We start from the raw sequence: 19,615 nt of genomic DNA, 5'->3' as shown, positions 1-19,615 counted from the left end.
AATTTACCTATGTTATTGTTATGCATTTGTCAATAATAATAATAATAATAATAATAATACATTTGGATTTTAAATTGGCATGTTATTATATATTAAATTATTGGAATGTCATTATGTTTTTAATTAACATTTAAGAGGCATTTTAAATATGAAACAAAAATGGAGTAACAGTAGAATGATGCATTGAAATTCCTTGAATTAGTAGTACATTATTGATTTAAAAGTGGTTTATTACGCCACAGTTAATAATGAAAAGAACACTTTAACGCTATGAATGCAGTAATTGCAGTAATATTGCTGTTGACACCAAAACAATTGAAAATGTAGTTGGTGTATTGTGCTCATAAAGTACACACTTTTCTTGTGTCTACGTTTAAAATGTTGATAGTTTTTCAAAATAAAATACAACAAAACCCTTTTTATTTTGCTATTTGCTAGAATGCTATCCTATCATTACTGTTGAACAAGACAAATAAGGCAGGATTCTGAAAAAGATGTTTATTGATATAAGAAGAAAATACACAATATTCCTCAGATCTGTAGAAAGGTTGGGCTCAACTTACTGTTACTGTAGGTATAGAATCCTTTTCAAAATAGATGTATATTTCAAAATAATCAAACACAAAGGAGGTTACTGCAACCCTGCTGCATCAGTAAGTTTACATAGGTAAGAAAATGAAAATCTGTATGAAAATGGGATTAAACGGTAATACAAGCAGCACCAAAAAGCATGATTTATCGACCAGCAACAACTTTTTTTTTTTAAGTAAACAAGGCTTTTAGCCCAAACAGTTGTTTGACAGTAAGTTGGTAAAGTAGCTGATTCATACTGTGTTGCTATGTGAAAGGCTGGTATTTATTTTCAACCATTAATGACAGCAAAACAAACAAAGTGATTGCTAAATGGCCATTTAAATTCCAGAAAAAAAAATCATAAGCATGCCTATGTACATTATAAAAAAGCAGTATTAAGTTTTATTGCCACCTTATTTCGAAGGGGATTATTCTGTTATACATTAACTAACCTTAATAACTACAACTGGTAACTATGAAGCACTAATAACTGAAAACTAATAGGTGGCGAAGTGTTTCAGCGAGGGTCCATGGGGCTCACATGATTGGACAGTTCTCCATTCTGGATCCAGTCTATGAGGAAAGTTGACAAAGTTACCATCACATACAAAAAATACTCCAGATGAAGAGAGAAAAATGTTTTTTAAAAAAGACTGATCTTTAAAATCAGAGGAACAGTGTTGTTTCAGCATCCTATGGAGCTGATGTTTTGTCTTCCTTTGTAAGGAACTCATTACTCACCTTGCGAGGAGTGCTGGTGCTGAACACGTAGGACTGCGGCAGTAGACCCTCAGAGATCCCACCGCTGCGGAAGGATCTGGAGGCGGAGGTCACGGAGCAGTGGCTGGATTTGTCTGAAGGAAGTCCGCAGGAGCCGCAGACCACCGTGCGGCTCCGCAAGTTGTACTCACTGTCTCCACAAGTGCTGTGAGCCACCTGCTGAAGCCAACACACACATGCATTGTTAGTATAACATCATTTAATAAGTAGACACTCTGCGTTCACGTGTAATGTTTTATTCTTTTGTAATTTGGTGATCGCTTGGCCAAAAACTTTAGAGAAGAGTGTTTTACTTTGAAAGGACCACATGGATATCTTTAGGGGATGCAGGATATTTCACAAACCATACAGTTCAAACAATAAGTTGATAGTCAATATTAAAGGGATCATAATCATATGCTGTTTTGACATTTGATTAATCATTTGAGAAATGTTTAAAATATTTGGATTGACTTATAATGGGTAGATTTGCTGAGTTTCTTATTAAAATGATTTAAAAGGAAACTGAAAATGTGTGTTTTGGACTGCTGGTCTAATAGGGAAGGACTGGGCAGGTGTATATTTTATTGCATTGATGTTAGAGGTCATTCAGATAATAATCCATGAATGAGAGTTCTGTTCTAACCACTTTTTGTATTGTGATGAAAACGTGGTGGTTGTTCCACACCTTCAGACCATTGTATAGCAACAATACAACAAATATATAGAGCAAATACATATTTACAGATTGTGTGTTTCTGATTTCCAATATCAATATTAGGTTCATTTAAAGGGACAACACAATCTATTGTACCACCATGAGCACTCAGATTAATCCTGCAGATTTTTGTGTTGAAAATACAATTTATCTTACCATGTCATCATCTTCTTCTTCAAGCTGTGTGCGGGTGACCTTCCTCATTGCCATTTCCTGAAGGGAAAAGTATTTTATTTTCGCGCATTTCGGAGTCTTAAAAGCTCTGTGCATATAATTTGACACAAGCCTGGGCTGAGGCCACATTAAACCTAATGTCTTCACAGTACTATAGGCTTAGATAAAGAACCATTTGACCGGTACATTTAAAATACCTCTCCATTGGCACTGATCAGGGTGGTCTGGAAGAGGTCTCCGGTGCCCCAGGAGGCCTGAGTCTTCCACACAAGGTCAGAGGGAGGACTGTGGGGAACCCCAGCACCAGAGGCCCAGATCTGTCACCGAGAGTTAAGGGGAAGAAAGGTGAGTAATGTTTCTCTGTTTATCACTGTACTGATTAGTGATTCTTCTGAGTAAAGGTGTTTCTTACCGTGACCCTCTGGCCAGCCTTTAAGGTGAATTTCACGGGGAACTTAAACATGATTGCAGCACCAGATCCCACCTGTCGCTTCAGCTGCCAGTTTCCCAAATTCTGATCCTGATGATTGGATTAAAAAGGTGTCATAGTGTCATATCACCTAAGTAAGTTGAATTCATAATAATTAATCATCAAACTATTTTATTCATCTTCTCACCTCATCGCTCTTGTTGCTGAGCCTGACATATTTCCCTTCCAGGTCCACCTCGTCCACGGTGACGCGCCCACTGGCAGAGGCCTGCTGGGCGATGCGGGTGCGGGCCACAGCTCCCCCTACGATGCTGGAGGCCTCGCTATCCGTGTCGTTGGGGCGGCGCCTCTTGGCAGGAGTGCTGTTGGAGCTGTAGTGTGCTGAGCGAGACAGCGCTCCAGACACAGAGGAACGACTTCCTGTCATCTTAGTGGGAGGGGGGCTGGGGGAGAGACGCAGCCTGCAGGGACAAACAAATGTTAGTGGTAGAGGAAGAGGTATGACCAGAAGAAGTATGACCAGTGGTACATTTATTATAATCATGTACTTAAGTTAAAAGTTAAGGTACTTGTACTTAAGGTAAGTATTTCCATTTCATGAAACTTCTTAACTGCTTCTTTATTACATCTTAGAGGGCAGAGTATTGTACTATTTACTCCACTACATGTATCTGACAGCTTTAGCTACTGTGCAGATTCGGAACAATAATGCAAAATACAACAATAAAATAATCAAACACAATTAAATTATGGCAAGACTCTTGGATACATTTATTTTGAGGGGCCAATGTACCTCTGCTCCTCTCCCTCCAGCAGCTTCCTGTAAGCACAGATCTCCATATCCAGAGCCAGCTTGACGTCAAGCAGCTCCTGGTACTCATCCAGCTGCTGCTGCATTTTCTGCCTCATCTCCGCCATTTCTCTCTCCTTCTCCCCCAGCAGGCGGCGGGTGGTGTCCCGCTCCCGAGACATGGCGTCCTCCAGGTCCCTTATCTTGGCCTCGCGGGCCGCCAGCTGGATCAGAGAGGGGGTGAAACCATTGTTTAATCAAAGATAGACAAAAAAGACAGAAGAAACACGGCTTCAGATATATGAGGCTCGGCTAAATATGGTGAAAGATGTGTCTTTATTTTGAGAAATAAAATATGAAGGAATATCTGATGAAAATGTTTAAATTTAACTTTGTGCAAAACAGCCCAACTGTATTTTAAATCAATAAATGTACATTTTATAAAACTTACAATTTATAAATCTTAATCTAAGTATAAAAATACTTTTTGGGATTATGTTTGGCCTTAAAATGAGGAAATTCATTTTATGATACCGACTTTTGTTTAAATATATTCAGAATAGAAATAGAAAAAATAAATAAATACAATTAAATATTGATTCAAACATTGAGAAGTTAAAGTAAAAACCTACACATTCGACTACAATATATAAAATAGGTGAAAATATGTCTTTTTTTTTTTTTAAAGAATTTTTGGGGCAACCAGTGCCTTTAATATAGTGCAGTTCAGAAATGGGGAGACAGAGAGGAAGACACGCGGCAAAGGGAGTCGAACCTGGGTCCACCGCATGGGGATCAAACCCCAGTATATGACCGCCTGCTCTACCCACTGAGCGATACAATGGCCGAAAATGTGTCTTTGACAATAAAACCAATATTGTTTTAACATTAATAATGATTTTAACGTTATGAACCAAATTATTGCTCAAAATGTGTAAAGTAAAGCAGTAATAATTCTATTTTATATGAGTATTGCACAGTTGGATAGTTGAAAACATAATGATGTAAAGCTGCTCAGTCACTGTACCTGTTTCTGCAGCTGGCTGATCTGAGAAGACATGGACTCCAGGCGGATGCGTGTCTGCTGCAGCTCCTCGTGTGCAGCTCCGACCAGGTGACCGCTTCTGTCTGCGGACTGACGAGCGTTCTCCAGCTGACCAAGTAACACAAAGGGAGGAAATTAATTAAAAACGCTGCAGTCTGAAACTCAATTAGCTTCAGTATTACCAGTCCTAATGAGTTCAATGCATTCCTGTTGTATGATGTTTTGGATAATTACTGTGTGAGGTTTGTGTTGTTACTGATTTTATCTTCAACTGAAGACCATAAACTTGATGTAAGTCTTTTTTTTTTTTTTTTTTTCCTAGAATGACAAAATATGGATGGTGTACCTTGGAATTGTAGGTCTTCTCGATCTCCTCTTTGTACATTTTCATCTGAAATTCGTGCTGGCTGCGCATGTCCGCCAGCGCTTCGGATAATTTGCTTTCAAAATCTTGCAAGTGGCCATTGTCCACCTCAATCATACGGGATTCATGGCGTCGCTTTGTCTCCCGTAGCTCCTGTTGGACAATTACAAACCCAAAATCATTTTCAGTTGTTGGCTGATGGGATTATAGGAAAAAAGGGTGGACAAAGTTCCTTTTTCAAATGATTCATTTAAGATAAGTGCTTCTTTTCCAGGGTCTGACCTCAGAGTGGAGGTTCCTGCAAAACTCCAACTCCTCTTTGAGTGTCTGGATGCGGTTCTCTCCGTCCACCCTCCTCAGCATCTCATCCTGCAGCTGCTTCTTAGCATCGGCCAAACTGGTATCCAGCTGAGAAACAGGAACTGAAAATTAGAACTAAGCTGACATTCACATAAAGGCAGCAGAGTGCAGGAATATACAGTCAATACAATGAAATGTGATGGCAAAAAACATGGCTGTAGCTTTGATAGCTGACATTTAAGAAAGTGGAAAACAAAGGGGCGTATGAGAAACACGTTTAAGGTTTATGAGTTTTTAGGCTAACTGAACAAAGATTGACCCCAGATGTGTTTCCACTGAGCTACAAACTGAGTCAGTTTACCTTGGAAACCTGCGCCCTCAGTTCCCTGTTTTCCGCCTCCAGGTTACGCTTCTCTCCCAGAGCTGTAGTCAGGGAAGCATCCTTCGAGTTCAGCATAGCCTCCAGGTCTTTAAGTCTCAGCAGCGCTGCAGCCAAGTCGGACTCCTTTTTGGTGTTCCTGCAAACACACAAAGCGCCTCAGATGTGAAGCTGAATCTTCATGGATGTGTTTCGTAATTGATAACGTATATTCCAGTGAATAGATTAGGAGTAAACATTCATTTTGCATTGTAAGCTAATGGGATAGTTCACCAAAAAAATCTAAAACAAAACTGTTGCCTGTTACTAAAAGTGTTGTCTGAGTTGCCAAAGTTTGGAGAAACGGCCCATAGAGGTTGTCTGCCTTCTTTCCAATATAATGGAAGTAGATGGAACTTGACTTGTGGTGCTCCAAGCGCACTTTTTTTTTTTAACTCAACAGCAATGTCTGTTACTCAGGATAATCCACTGACATTCTTGTGACTAGTTTCATGTTGGAACTACTTTCTTTTTGTTGTTTTACCACACAGAAAGAAGCATGCACTCATGAACAGGCTCTTTCGCAGTGGTGTAAAGAAGATATACTCAAGTACACTATGGTACTTTTAATTAAGCACACAATCTTAGTACTTGATCAACCTCTGCTCATTCGGATCAATTCAAATTCTAGTTTGGGAGAGAAAAAATAGTCCCTACATGACACTGTTAACTACAAGGTGTGTGGATTATCTTGAGTAGCCGGTGTCATGATATTTGGACAGAGAAATTACTGATGAGTTTTTCAAATGTATTTTTATGGCTTTTTTTCAGAAGCCGGATGCCATTTCGTTCCATTATATTGGAGAGGAGGCAACATCTTGAAAGTCAATATCCCTACAATGGCATCTCACACATGAAATATCTACACCTATAGATTGGACTACAAGTTGGAGGATGGATACGTTTTTTAGGTGGAGTTCCTTTAAGTGGAAATTGAACTACTAGAGTTTCCTTTACACAGTCTAATGTAACAAATATGAGCTATTTTTGAACGAGGATGTAGTCCAGAAAGAAACGGGAAAGACCTTGGTGCATATGACTCATAGGCTACAGTGATCAACGTCCAATCCTGTGTTTGCGGTAGCCACAAACCACAGCCCTTGATGTTTGGCTGACACGCTGCCATGGCGACGGCTCGGCTTTGCCAAACATACAACGTCCGTCGTCTCAATATTTATGGAAAAATAATGGAGGCAAGCATAGAGCCTTCCAAACACTGCCACGTATTGTGTGCATAATGATTGCCTTGGTAGGAGGAGAAACCAGGGAAAGAGTTAGTCATCATGCTCTGGATGTGGCAGCATGGGAAGAGGAGAAAAATCAGGCAGCAGTGAGCAATGGGGAGGGTATGCTCCAGAAAGGGAGTGGCCCCTGAAGCAGGCAACACTGTCACAGTTTCACATATAAAGCATCAGCTATTAAAAGCTGATGAGGAACTCTGATCTGCTGCAATAGATCACATGCATATATTATCACTGTAACAACAAACTCTATGTTGGAATGGACTAATGATTCATTTACCTAATCCCTTTGTTCCTCTTTACAGGGAAGCATACTGTAGGGGTTATTTGACAGATAAAGAAAGATGTTGAAAGGGGGGCTTTCATAAGCCTTGATGCAGCCTGTTCCTCTCATGACCCTCCAATAAACAAAAAACCTTGCTCAGTAGTGTCTTGTCATTTTATTTCAGAGCATACCAGGGCGACTTACTTTATGCTCGTTAGCTCTTGTTACTTGATGTCTACTGTTACATTGCAAGTGCTTATTATGGGATTATAGTAAATGCATAAATTGCAATGTAGAAAAGAGTCAAAATGACGGCAAACTAATCCCGAAGTTAACTATTTATTTCCCAAGTTTTCTAACTTTAGCCACCATTAGCCATATTGTCGTACCAGACCTCTCTAGTATCCAAAAGGGCTATCCAAAAACCACTCAATTTGTTGCAATAAGAACTCTGGTTGTATAGAAGTCTATGAGAAAATGATCCCTACTTCTCACTTGATTTCCTACCTCAGTCAACATTGTGCTGAAGTCTAATGTAAATGAGGGTCCCATTTTAGTAAAGTAGACGATAAAGCATGCTAATACTATAGGGCATGGCTACCTTTTATTAACAAGTGTTACTACAGACTGCCTCTCAATCAGGACAGAGGCTAGATAGAGGCGTATCTCACCCTAGCTCCACCCTCCTAAAACATTGTAACTTTTGGCACCAAAAAATAAAAATGCCAACGCTCAAAATACCAAACTCTAAACTTCAAAACCCAAAGTGCTGTCATGTGATTAGATCCACTTCTTTTATATTCTGTTTCTATATAACTCTTTGAGCTTTCTGAACTCTTGAACATTGCAATAAATAAGTTAGACAGTCTCACTTTGACTGTGAAGAAGGTAGCCTATACCTCATGAACACACGTGGGTCCTTTAAAGGAATTCAGGGCCTCAAATGCACAGAGACACCCCTAACCCCCCCCATCTTCTTGCTATAATTCATAGTAGATGTATAGATAGAATAAAACAACATAATATATTCAGGTTTACATTGTGATGTGCTGCAGCTCACCTTGCTTTCAGCTCCTTGTAGTCCTCTCGCAGTTTGCCAAGCTCCAGCTGCAGCCGGGCTCGCTCTTTGGCCACAGAGTCCAGAGTCTGCCGTGCATCGGCTAGCTCCGTCTCGTAGGCGGCCTTCAGGCCCGTCAGCTCCCGGCTGACCTCGGTCTCTGACTCAGTGATGCGCAAACGCAGGCCGGCATTCTCAGACTCCAGAGAGCGCACTTTGTCGATGTAGACAGCCAGCCGGTCATTGAGGTTGCACAGGTCCTCCTTCTCCTGGAGCCGGGTGATACGGTTGGGGGATAGAGGAGTGTTGGCACCTCGGGGAGTGTTTTTGGGTGTCGCCATGGTACTTATCCTTCTGGAAACAGATATGATCATCAAGTTAATCATTCGATACATTTGTTTTTCATGCACAAAATGTCTATATACTGGCAAAATGAGCTTAGTAGAATAAAACAGGTCTTTACATAGAAGATGGAGGAAGTTGACCGTGCAGTTCTGTTACAAATCTACATTCAGCAACTTTAAAATCAAAATGAATCCAGAAAACTATCCCTAATTTATGTATAAGAGTCGACTTTTACTGAAGTAATCTGTGAACTGTCACACAAGTAAAACAAACTTATAATTGTAATGTTAGAATTAAGAATAAAACACAACTTACTGCATAGGGTGTACAGAAAGTCTTTATAGTGAAAGGAGATCAAACATACAACAGAGAAGTTCATCAAAGGACATGGGAGGGGTTGTCGACTCCACCCAAAGCTCAAAGTAAAGGCTCTTAACAAAAGATGCAAACTTCGATGGGAATATTTACCTTTTAACAGCTCGATAGAAGGTAGAAAAAGTTCAAACTTAGGATATTCGGAGACTTCGCTGTGAGTTTTCGTTGGTATCTTGGGATGAGAGCTTTCCTCTAAGTCCTCCTGCAGTCTTCAGTCTGTTAGAGTGATGTCTGCAAATCCATCTGTGGGTGCCCGTGTAGGAAAGAATGAGATGGGAGGAGAGGAGAGAGGTTGGCCTCAAGTTTGGCTCTTGGTAGGTGGTTGTTCCTCTCTCTCTCTCTCTCTCTCTCTCTCTCTCTCTCTCTCTCTCTCTCTCTCTCTGTCTCTGTGTCTCTCTCATGCACGCACGTGTGCACGTGCGCACACACACACACACACACACACACACACACACACACACACACACACACACACACACACACACACACACACACACAAACTGTATGGGTGTGCAGACTGAATGAATGAGTCACCCGCTACTCAAATAAATGCTAAGGGATAATTTTAAGCAGTTCTATTGCCTGAGAGTTGCTTTCTGCTCATTCAGTTCTTTTAACTCGAACCACAGTGCTTATACTTCTCCAAGAAGTTCAAATGAACCACTTTTATAAGGAACTGAATGTTCCCTGATAATATGGGGTTTCATGGCTTAACAGAGGAATATACAGTATTCATACTGTAACTGTCAAAAAGTTCAGTTGTGTTTCTCGCACGTGACAGAACCAATTCTACATATTTTCAGAACACAGAGCAAATTATTAGAAACAGGCTGCTTTGTAATGGAACAGTTTGTAAGAAAGATGCACAAGACATTTGGAATACAGGCTGTTTCAAACCATAAACTTAAAAACATGGATACTTCTATAAAATCCTACTGTGGCTGCTGAAGAGCTGAAATAATCTGAGACAGAATAATGCCTTCTGTATGTTGTAAAGTCAGCAATTTTTCAATGACAAATACAACTGAAATCTGGATATTAAGGGGATTAAATCTTCAATTTAGTTTGAAGAATGTATGAAGATGATCAAGTAGGCCCCAACTACTGCTTTATTTTGAAACTATTAACATTTAGATTTACTTTAATTATTTGTTTAGCTGTTTTATCAACATTAAATAAACACTTAATTGTCAAGAGGCAATTTAAGTTAGAGTTACAGTGAGGGTTTTTGAGGATTCAGGGCTCTGTCTGGACATGATGGTGTTCACTATGAGTTATTAAATTTATGCAGAGCTAAACAAATACTTCATATTTTACAAGGAATAAAAGGAAAGACTAAAATAACAATTGAACAGAACGTTAAACATATCACCTGTAACCAATTTGATTTGCAGTGCACTGTATCTATTCACTGTTCATTAGTTACATTAGAGATCATGTTTTACATCTCTGCTCTTACGACTGCAAGCAACAGAAACAAACAGACAGCACACATAACTCGATTGAATAAGTACTCTAAAAATCTTTATGGATTTAGTGTTAAAACAACAAAAGATAAGATGTAAATGTAGTTTAATACATTTTAAAAAGCACCATACTGCACTAATAAGACTTTAATAATGTGTATAATGTGCAATTATGTCTCTTTGGTTTGATTTCATGGTGCGACAACCCCAACTGTTTTCAAATCTAAATAACATTTTTATTTTGAATGAAATACACTATAAGTGTTGATTATAAAAATTACATTTATTATTACATTTACATTAATAATAAGCTTTATTTGTATATCACCTTTCTTATAAGAATTGCAGTCCAAAGTGCTTCACATTAGACTATTGAAAAGGTCGCAGGAAATACAATATAATACAGTTGTAATTAAAAGACAAAAAGACCATAGAATAGACATTCAAAAAAATAGATTTAAAGTTAAGAAAAGAGTGCACTGGAATGTTTTTATTGTTTAATTTTTCCTTTAATAAACAAAATACAAGGCAGCGTGATGTGTCTGTGCAGTCATTCAATTTAGCAAATAAAATGAATTGCATACATACACGACTCAATCTGAAGTAGTGTTGGAAACTGGCTGCACAAAAACACCATGGTTCCCTAAAACGGATCTCAAGATGAATCTGTATTCCGGTTTATAAGGTAAAATAGCTGTTAGCTGTCAAACATCACATAACGACAGTGAGTTATGAGAAGCGGAGTGCGCGTTGGACAGTTTGTGTCATGTGGTTTGTGGGAAAACCCGTATTGGATCACCGTGGTCACCTGGGCAAAGAAACTGAAAAAATTGCAGTTGAGGAGCTGATGTCAGCCTGAGTGTGTCAGATGAACACTGTACATCTGTATATGATTTCCTTGACTAATATAAAAGAAAGTCTAAGAACATTTAAGGAAGTAATCCCTGCGTGACTAAATTTAAATGCAGAAATAAACCCAGAATAAAACCTCATAATCCGTTTTAACCAGAAAACAATTTGCACCCGAGGAGTCACGTGGATGTTGGGTTACACTATGTGAAATTTTACAAAGACAGAGGAACATATAGAGTGAGAAAAACACACAATTTAAAACACAATAAAACGCAGAAACTAGTCCACTCCGCGTCTTATTGGCCGCATGGCGCAGTCCACAGCTTTGAGAGGATAAACAGCAGCTGTGCGCCGCCGAGCAACAAAAAGGAAACCCAATGAAAAACACTTCCATCGAACCGTTAACAGGAAATAATCCTCTAGCCGTACATCCAACAGGTTAATCTAAAAGACTATAACGATCTACACGGAGCAGCACCGCCGCCGTGAAGCTGCGTAAGCTCCCGGAGTGTGTGTTTTTTTCGGTTTTCCGCACAGACGCAGACGGCTCCCTCCTGCTCAGCAGCGGCCTCCATTTTAGCTCCTTGCCCGATCGGTGCCTCACGTGTCCTGGACTGTCTTCCTCACATGACCCGTGTGTTTGTCCCCGTGATCAGCGCTTCCATCTCCGTAAATCCGTGTCGTTGAATATCGGCGTTTTTACCCCCGCAAAAAGCTTCATGGATATGCTGGAGCAGAGTCTGGACAGCTCGGGGAGGTGAGAGGCTGCTGCTCCGCTTCCTGGTCAGACATGGCTCCCTCCACGGCCTAAAAGCTTCTTCTCCTAGCTTTTAATAACCTGCATGCCGCAGATACTCATAAGATGTGTGCATTGTTTATGTTTTACCTCCTGGCTGAATCTGGGCGCAGCCTTTCTGGATGAGGCGTTCTTTGCATCCGTCATTTTCACATTTTCACATTTTCAGCAGAAAGTGTGCGCCCTTTTGTAAATGTGTAACATCACGATTACTGCTTTATTTACTTGATAAGACACGCAAATGCACATCAGCGATTTGGGTTTATTTTTCAGACTGCACACTTTGTTGCATGGTTTTGTTTTACTGTAGCTAATGCAACTCATTTAGGATTCTAATGCTTAAATTAAACTAGGATTGGAGGTGTTAATAGTGTTATAGTATTTGTGAAGTTTTTCTTTGCTTGTACACTTAATGTAATCACTTCCACTTGAGTTTTAATCATTAAATAATTTATATTTTTCTCCTGAAAGTTGCATAAAACATGATTTCTGTCACGCTTTGCACGCCAGTGATGTATGACTTTATTTATGTTTTCTCCATCATCCCCTCTTTGACCGCCAGGGGTCGCCATTCCCCCCACTTTGCTCTGAGAGATTTATTCACATTCATTTATGATCAATAACTGACTCTGTGATCTCTTTTTTTTTTAGTCACGACAAACAGGAAACTGAAGAGGTGGTGCAGCTACAGGAAGGTGGGGGACTAATTTCCTCTAATTCTGAAATGTGTCATGCATATTTATTTCTGCTTTTTTGAGGCACAGTAAAAGAGAATTGATTTTGGTCTTGTAGAAAAAACAGATTTGAACAAAAATGTTTGCAGACTGCATCCACTTACATGTGTTTGATGGTTGTGTCTGTGTGCAGCATCACAGATTGGACACATGTTCTCCTGTGTTTCAGGAGAGTCGGTGGGGACGGTGGAGCAGACTGCAGTGACCATCACCGGTGTCCCGCAGGGCGCGTTCACTGACCACAATGTGCAGTACCAGTTCCGCACAGAGAACAGCGGAGGACAGGTGGGCATGGAGGCCTGTAGAGAGCTAAACATTATTTACAATTAGTCTGATTGTGATCCAGATATTTACAAGTACACATTTACTCAAGTACTGTACTTAAGTACAATTTTGAGCTACCCTGCAGTATACAAAGTCACTAAAACTAGCTTACCTTTACCAGCTCTGATAACACTTTAATGCATCAATATTTATAATGGTAAAATATAATATATATTTTTCTGAAATAGACCAATCTGCACAATGAGCAGTGTTTTAAGTATATGTTGATGCTAATACTTTTGTTCTTTTTCTTGAATAACTTTTGCAATACAGGACTTTTGCTTGTAACAGAGTAGTTCTACACTCTGGTACTTGTACTTTTACTCAAGTACAAGATGAGTACTTCTCCCACCTCTCTTGATAAGCAACTTAATAAACAAAACAACAGTTACTATAGCATTAACGTTTTTACAGCTATTTAATAATGCACAGTGTTTTTAAAATGTTTGTTTTTTTTCAACTTTAAAATAAAGGCTTTTGGGTTTTATTTCCATTTAATTTGTATTGTTGCAAAATTGATGCTTATCAGTCAGGTAGCTCTTACCTCAGCTCAGCTCTTCAGTTCAAGTTGTTGGATCCTGTTTTAGTCATGTCATGCAGTTACTTTGTTTTGAAAAGTGTTTTCTAAAAAAAGTGAATAATTCTTAACATAATTAGTACACTTAACAAAGACAGGAGTATTCAGATTCTGGATGTTTTGCTAGTTAGACCGGCATGTTAACCAGTGCAGTTAACATTGGAGCAGTTTTTGTAAAGCTAAAAATAACACACAACCCAGTAATTTAATGTAACTCTGATTATACTTCTCTTTACAGCCCCATTCACACACCACTCCCACATGTGGGGAAATTCAAAGCTTTGCAGGCATGCCACGCCAAGTTGCAGATGCTAAACTAAGATTAGATAATCTTGTTCTGTTGAGAGGTTTAGCTAACGGTTAATGTGCAGAGAGCTGATGGATGATTACAAGCCCCTTGGAGTATGATAGAAATGCTCCCAGGTTAAAACATGCAAATAAGTCTTAGCAGTGTTTACACCTGGCCATTTCATAGTGACTCATTTGCACATTAGAAATAAACACAGCTCCCCAGGTGTCATTAGAAAACAGATGAGACGTCTGATATGTATTCACACTGAAAAACAACAACAGTGGGAAATCTAAAGGATTGTTAAACCTTTGGATTTTTGGAAAAACTATGGAAGGTAAATGTGAAAAACTAGGAGCGAAGAGTGAAGTTGGCTGCTTTTTGCTAACAAGCTCTTTTCATATTAAATGTGTGCAGTAAAAGCTACCAAACTTCTAAAAAGTGTGATTGCTCCTTCCTTTTTAAAATGTTTGCTCTGCCTGCAGGTGACGTACCGCGTGGTTCAGGTGACAGACGATCATTTGGAAGCCACAGCTGATGGGTCAGGAGCCGTCAGTGTGGTCTCTGCTGCAGCGTTTGCTGGAGCCCCCCAGGCAGTGGCACAGGTGGGTGAACGTTCTGAGAGACGGAAGCAGGTGTAAGGGAAAGGGGGGTTGTCTCGTGCATATGTTGTGAACATCCACATTACTTAAAGAGTAAAAAAGTGGTAATTTTAGGGGCAAATGTGTTACGGCATTTGTTAAGCTTCACTCTGGTGCCCAGCACTATAAAGTAATATACTGATGATTGATTGTTTGCTTACAATATCCTTATTTGATTCATAACTACAGGGAAGATGCAATTTAAATCTCTACAACAATTTAAATACTTTCTACATTTCTGTCTCAAAACCTAAAATCTGCCCCACTTTAGCAAAGTAAATATTAGTATATGATGTTGCAGCATTTATATATTTATATGCGAGTGCTGCAGATATGGGAACTGATTTTAATATTAATTTTTTGATACTCTACGGGTATATTTTCCATATTATTTTATCTAGTTTTTATTTCTTGATTTGACTATCCCTGTTTTAGTGTGAACCAACATCAATATTTTACTTATTGTAAGGCAATTTGTGCTGCATTTCTTGTATGAAAGGTGTTATAGAAATCACAATTCATTATTTTTGATTATTACAAAGACATGCACATATTATGTACTGGTTGTTTACTGTGTGAATCTATATCTTTCCAGGCTGTTATCCAGAACCCTTTCAGTAATGGGGGCAGTCCTGGGGGGGAGACGGTGGGAGGAGAGACGCGTTTCGCTTATTTCCCCGCCACCACCGTCAGCGATGGAACCGCCGTGTCCGTGCAGGCCACCTCCGACCCTACGATAGCTCAAGCGGGAGGTGAGGAAAGGGCAGCTGCCCTCCTAATGGGACACCTTGTTTGAAGAATAAATCTTAAATAATAAGTTTCTAATGATGATTTACAAAGTGTATCATCTTTCATAACCTCATCCAATCACACACAGCTGTCATTATGTGTGCATTGGATCAACTAATCCTATTTACTTTCTGTTGGGATTTATCATAAGGAAATACTATGGATTTTAGCCCAGAATCACCGTATTATCATAAGCATGGGGATATAGGAAGAGGCATTGCCTTAAATTGGGCCTATTTGTAAGAAAACAACATTTGCATTTGGATTTGGAAGGATATTGCCGGTCCCAAACTGTTCCTCACTAACATGAACAAGAGGAATTTCTTGTTTTGATGTCTGTGTTGTGATGAGGTTGATCCAACCCTGTAAAAGAGTTTTTTCGTGGGAATTTTGACTTTAAATTATATAATTTTTTTAAAGAGCTTTTTCTTGGAATATTAACCAGGGATCGTATTTATTTAAAAATACTTTACTTACAATAGCCCCAATAGACCGACATAAAAAAATCCATCTATTCAAAAGTCAATCATCACTTGTGGGGAACTTAATTTTCATTAATTGTTTCTGAAAATCCAGGCCAGTTTTACGTGATGATGAGCCCCCCTGAGGTACTACAGACGGCGGCCCCTCGTACCATCGCTCCCCGCACACACACCTACACTGCGTGAGTATGGCTAAACACTTCCCAGCATTCATCAGAATCACCATCACTCTCTCCCCTCGTGTTTGGCCGACTTCTCACCCCCCTTACCCTGATTCTTCATGGGGGATCTCTACCTCTTCCTTCCCTTTCTGGAATAATTGGTTTTGTAATTTTGTGTACAACTGAGCAAACCAAAACAAATAAAAAACAACCAAAGTCTGAAAACCACACTGTGTCCTACTTACCTGCCATCCCCAGAGACCTCGGTGAAAGCGAGATGTTGCAGCATGGCAGTTCAAACTGGTGAGAAGAACTTTCACATACGCCCCCCCATCCCCACCCCCACCACACACACACACACACACACACACACACACACACACACTCACACACACACTGCCCCCATCATGTGTTAGAGACCTGGTGGCTCACTTATCCATCAGCAGCTTTGTTGTGTTGTGAATTATATGTTGACAGTGAAGTTTTAGTTAATAAACAGCTTTAAGCTAGCCATATCCTACGCATCCCGTTAGCATAGAGGCTAATAGCAGATTTTAAATCCTGATTCAGTGGCTGAATCGTACAATCCTTTGACCTGCGGCGCACCTGAAGGTGGGCTGCGTCTTTCTTCCCAAAGATAATAAAGATTAATGGTGCTTTTGGGCACCCATCGTTAACCAGCCAAAGATGTAAAAGCTAAAGTCAGAATTGTTGTTTAGGTGTGCGGCTGTGGCTCAAATGGTGACAGATTGCTACCAATCGTAGGGTTAATGGTTTGATCCCCATACTTGCAGTCGACATGGTAGTTAACAACCACAGTTATGTGCATGTCTACTGTAACGGAAACATTTGTCACTTTTGATAAAGATATCAGTTATAATAGCGTTATGTAGATGCATCCTACAATAGATTGTTTTCCCCTAAAACTGGAATCTAATTCAAGAGTCAGACGTTGAAATGTGCTATTCTTGTAATAAAGGAAATGTATCTATAATGTCTAAAACGTGTTTGTATGTTTGTTCTCCTGTGTCTTTACAGGAAGGTGGAGGGTCCCCGGGCGCCCAGAGATGAGAGGCGAAGAGCACAACACAATGAAGGCATGTACTCATCACTGTTTTTATCTCTAATAAATAGTCCCTCTTTCTTTGGGTTTTATCAAAGCTGCACAGCTAGTAGTTGCATCTTGATGTAGATCTAGGGCATAACAGTTGTTTGTACATAAAGGAATAATGATTTATTTATTTAAATGTTGTATTTCTTTTCTTTCTTTGCAGTGGAGAGAAGAAGAAGAGACAAGATCAACAACTGGATCGTCACGCTTTCAAAAATCATCCCCGACTGTAGCATAGACAGCCGAACCGGAGCGGTGAGTTTAAAAGTAAACAGCCCTCAAAATAATCTTTTTCTAAAATTTCATATATATTTTTAAAACATGTAAAATTGTAACATATGGCTTACCATGTTTATTAATATTTTTATTCGATTAAATATGGTTATAAAAATCGGGCTTATATGTCCAAATTTGGCCTGAAGGTGTGTGCTTTATGTCTGTGGTCTTTTTTGTTAAATGTGCATTTCTATGCATGTGGAAGCTAAGTTGCATCCAGACTGCTGAACCACTGCCGCATTAGGTCTTTTCACATAATGCTTGCTTGAATTAATGAGGCCAAAGGTGTAACCACATCCAATGATCCACAGTTCAAAGGAAATTAGATTCTATTATGTGGTAGTCAGCCACAAGAGAAAAGTTCAGTACAGATGTTTGTAAGTTACACAATCGGAGGAAAAAAGATGATGAGTCATGTTTAACCAATTCTCTCATCTCATCTAGAGTAAAGGAGGCATCCTGTCCAAAGCTTGCGACTACATCAGAGAGCTGCGTCAGAGTAACCAGCGACTGCAGGAGAGTTACAAAGAGGTGGAGCAGGTGGAGATGGACAACGAGCTGCTTAGACAACAGGTTGACTTCCCATTTTAACCTGTCTATTATTGTGATAATTTGGGATGCAGGGACTGTGAGGCAAGGCAGACTATGTTGACATGAAATGCACAGTATAACTCAAAGAATCTTGGGACATATAGGAAAATACAATGTGCATGCAACCTTCTAAGGATAAAGTTAGGGAAATTACTATATTTCCTTCTTTTTTGTTTATTTTTCTGTCTAAGTACCTTTTTTCTTCTAGATTGAGGAGCTGAAGAATGATAATGCACTGCTTCGAGCGCAGCTACAGCAGCACGGCGTAGAAGTCAATGGAGATGCGACACCTCAGTAACTGTGAACTGGACACTTGTAACCTCACAAACAAAATGTCGCATCCTCCCACCCACCTGAACAATACCAGGAAATAAAGTTCAACTATAGACAATTTCCAGCTGAAATTGGACCACACAAACCAGCACACCAAGTGTTTGGAAAAAAAAAACACTGAAGGACTGCAAACGCCTCCTCCACCTTCAGCTGTTGAAGGCTGAACACTCTGAAATCCGTTAACTGTGTAGCTCACCGAACCTCTCACCTCTGCTTCAAGGAACCTCTGCACAGCTCCAGCATACTTTCTTTTTATTTTACTTTAAATTATAAAAACTGCCAGAGAAAATTGTACTTTTAATTATTCCACCTATTTTAATCAAACCAGTTCTCTACTTTTTCCCTTTTTTGTTGACATTTGCTGTGTTTGAAACTACTAAATGTGACATGAATGATAGTTCCCATTTGCTTTTAATTTATTAGTGTTTAAGGAATGTGTACACAAAACAAAACAAAAAGTCAGCTGGTTCCAGAAGCTACTCAAAAACAACAAACACCTTTTTGGATCATGCTCAGCACTGTTACTTATTATATCTCTACTGTCAGTGGATCATATGTGTATATAAATAGTTGATCTGTGTGCAATTTGAGATAACTCTTTTCAATTTCTGCCTCTTTACACTGACACTCCAAGCACTGGGCAGAGATCACAAACTTTATAATCTTTATCCGATGTCAGGAAATAATAAAAAAATATATATAATACTTTTCTGACAGTCAATGTAAAAGCAACTTTGAGTCACGGAGTTTGTATTTTTAGTGCTAGGCCTTAATTGAAGCCTGCTGGAGAGTCTAGGTGTTAACATAGCTCAGGTAATTGGGATGCCCTGGCAAGTGGTTCCCAGACTCAATGAAGTGTTTAAATATAGAGTTTAGATCTCTTGTGTGTCCCTATTAGGTGCAATGTACACATAATGAGAATAAGGAGATGAGGTGGGAGTCATTTCTTAACGGGCATTAAAATAATAGTTGGTTTTTATATCTTGCTTAATAGGCTACTGGTGTAATGCACTGAAATAGAGGTTCACTCTCTGTTTGGACCACTAGTCCTGCTGCATTTTAATGGACACACCCAAGGTGGCTTTTGTTTTGCAATCTTCCCCAATTCTTTAAACTTTGGGAACCTTTTGCTGCTGACAGAAAGACCAGAAAACATCCATGGTCAGGAATGTGGAGAGCAGTTTGGATGTGATTGGTGATATTGTAACTAAACAGCTTTTGTCTACTTAAAGTCACCACAGCATGGAAATATAACCACTGGCATGACTAATTCTGATACAATAAAACAGAAGTGTTTATACCTGTGTTGTCTTTTGCAGATGTTTTCTATATATTTTAT

At 39.4% G+C, this 19,615-nt stretch overlaps 2 protein-coding genes across 9 annotated transcripts; one reads left to right on the top strand and one right to left on the bottom strand.

Moving 5' to 3' along the window:
- Positions 1–483: 483 nt before the first annotated feature.
- Positions 484–12,997, bottom strand: LOC134874919 (lamin-A-like). 2 transcript variants are annotated; one of them, XM_063899199.1, is made up of 14 exons: positions 12,807–12,997; positions 8,948–9,097; positions 8,138–8,488; positions 5,515–5,671; positions 5,136–5,261; positions 4,836–5,006; positions 4,472–4,597; positions 3,448–3,668; positions 2,842–3,115; positions 2,637–2,744; positions 2,422–2,541; positions 2,207–2,263; positions 1,315–1,509; positions 484–1,146 (listed from the first exon to the last, which is right to left on the bottom strand). In XM_063899199.1, the coding sequence occupies exons 3-14, from the start codon at positions 8,473–8,475 to the stop codon at positions 1,111–1,113; spliced, it is 1,929 nt and encodes a 642-aa protein (XP_063755269.1). In that variant the 5' UTR covers positions 8,476–8,488; positions 8,948–9,097; positions 12,807–12,997; the 3' UTR covers positions 484–1,110. The 2 variants fall into 2 exon arrangements, with proteins under 2 accessions (XP_063755269.1, XP_063755268.1); XM_063899198.1 differs by having other exon boundaries at positions 1,315–1,512; positions 12,807–12,995.
- On the top strand, positions 11,459–19,576 carry usf2 (upstream transcription factor 2, c-fos interacting). Of its 7 annotated transcripts, none has more exons than XM_063899200.1 (11): positions 11,466–11,929; positions 12,620–12,663; positions 12,836–12,987; positions 14,378–14,497; positions 15,129–15,285; positions 15,899–15,986; positions 16,224–16,268; positions 17,004–17,062; positions 17,240–17,343; positions 17,797–17,925; positions 18,152–19,576. In XM_063899200.1, the coding sequence occupies exons 1-11, from the start codon at positions 11,892–11,894 to the stop codon at positions 18,239–18,241; spliced, it is 1,026 nt and encodes a 341-aa protein (XP_063755270.1). In that variant the 5' UTR covers positions 11,466–11,891; the 3' UTR covers positions 18,242–19,576. The 7 variants fall into 7 exon arrangements, with proteins under 7 accessions (XP_063755273.1, XP_063755275.1, XP_063755270.1 ...); XM_063899201.1 differs by having other exon boundaries at positions 11,468–11,929; positions 17,240–17,331; XM_063899202.1 differs by having other exon boundaries at positions 11,471–11,929; positions 12,872–12,987.
- Positions 19,577–19,615: the final 39 nt, after the last annotated feature.

Source organism: Eleginops maclovinus, chromosome 13 (genome assembly GCF_036324505.1).
Source record: "Eleginops maclovinus isolate JMC-PN-2008 ecotype Puerto Natales chromosome 13, JC_Emac_rtc_rv5, whole genome shotgun sequence".
Classification (NCBI taxonomy): domain Eukaryota; kingdom Metazoa; phylum Chordata; class Actinopteri; order Perciformes; family Eleginopidae; genus Eleginops; species Eleginops maclovinus.
This window is presented reverse-complemented; position numbering and strand designations above follow the sequence as displayed.

Excerpts from the sequence above, each read along its gene's own strand:
- LOC134874919 (XM_063899198.1), bottom strand. The coding sequence starts at position 8,475 with ATGGCGACACCCAAAAACACTCCCCGAGGTGCCAACACTCCTCTATCC. Across the intron at positions 4,598-4,835 it reads AGAAGACCTACAATTCCAAG|CTGGAGAACGCTCGTCAGTC; the intron begins GTACACCATCCA and ends TTACTTGGTCAG. Across the intron at positions 2,745-2,841 it reads TCAGCAACAAGAGCGATGAG|GATCAGAATTTGGGAAACTG; the intron begins GTGAGAAGATGA and ends TCCAATCATCAG.
- usf2 (XM_063899200.1), top strand. The coding sequence starts at position 11,892 with ATGGATATGCTGGAGCAGAGTCTGGACAGCTCGGGGAG. Across the intron at positions 12,664-12,835 it reads GGTGGTGCAGCTACAGGAAG|CATCACAGATTGGACACATG; the intron begins GTGGGGGACTAA and ends GTCTGTGTGCAG. Across the intron at positions 16,269-17,003 it reads CAGCATGGCAGTTCAAACTG|GAAGGTGGAGGGTCCCCGGG; the intron begins GTGAGAAGAACT and ends GTGTCTTTACAG.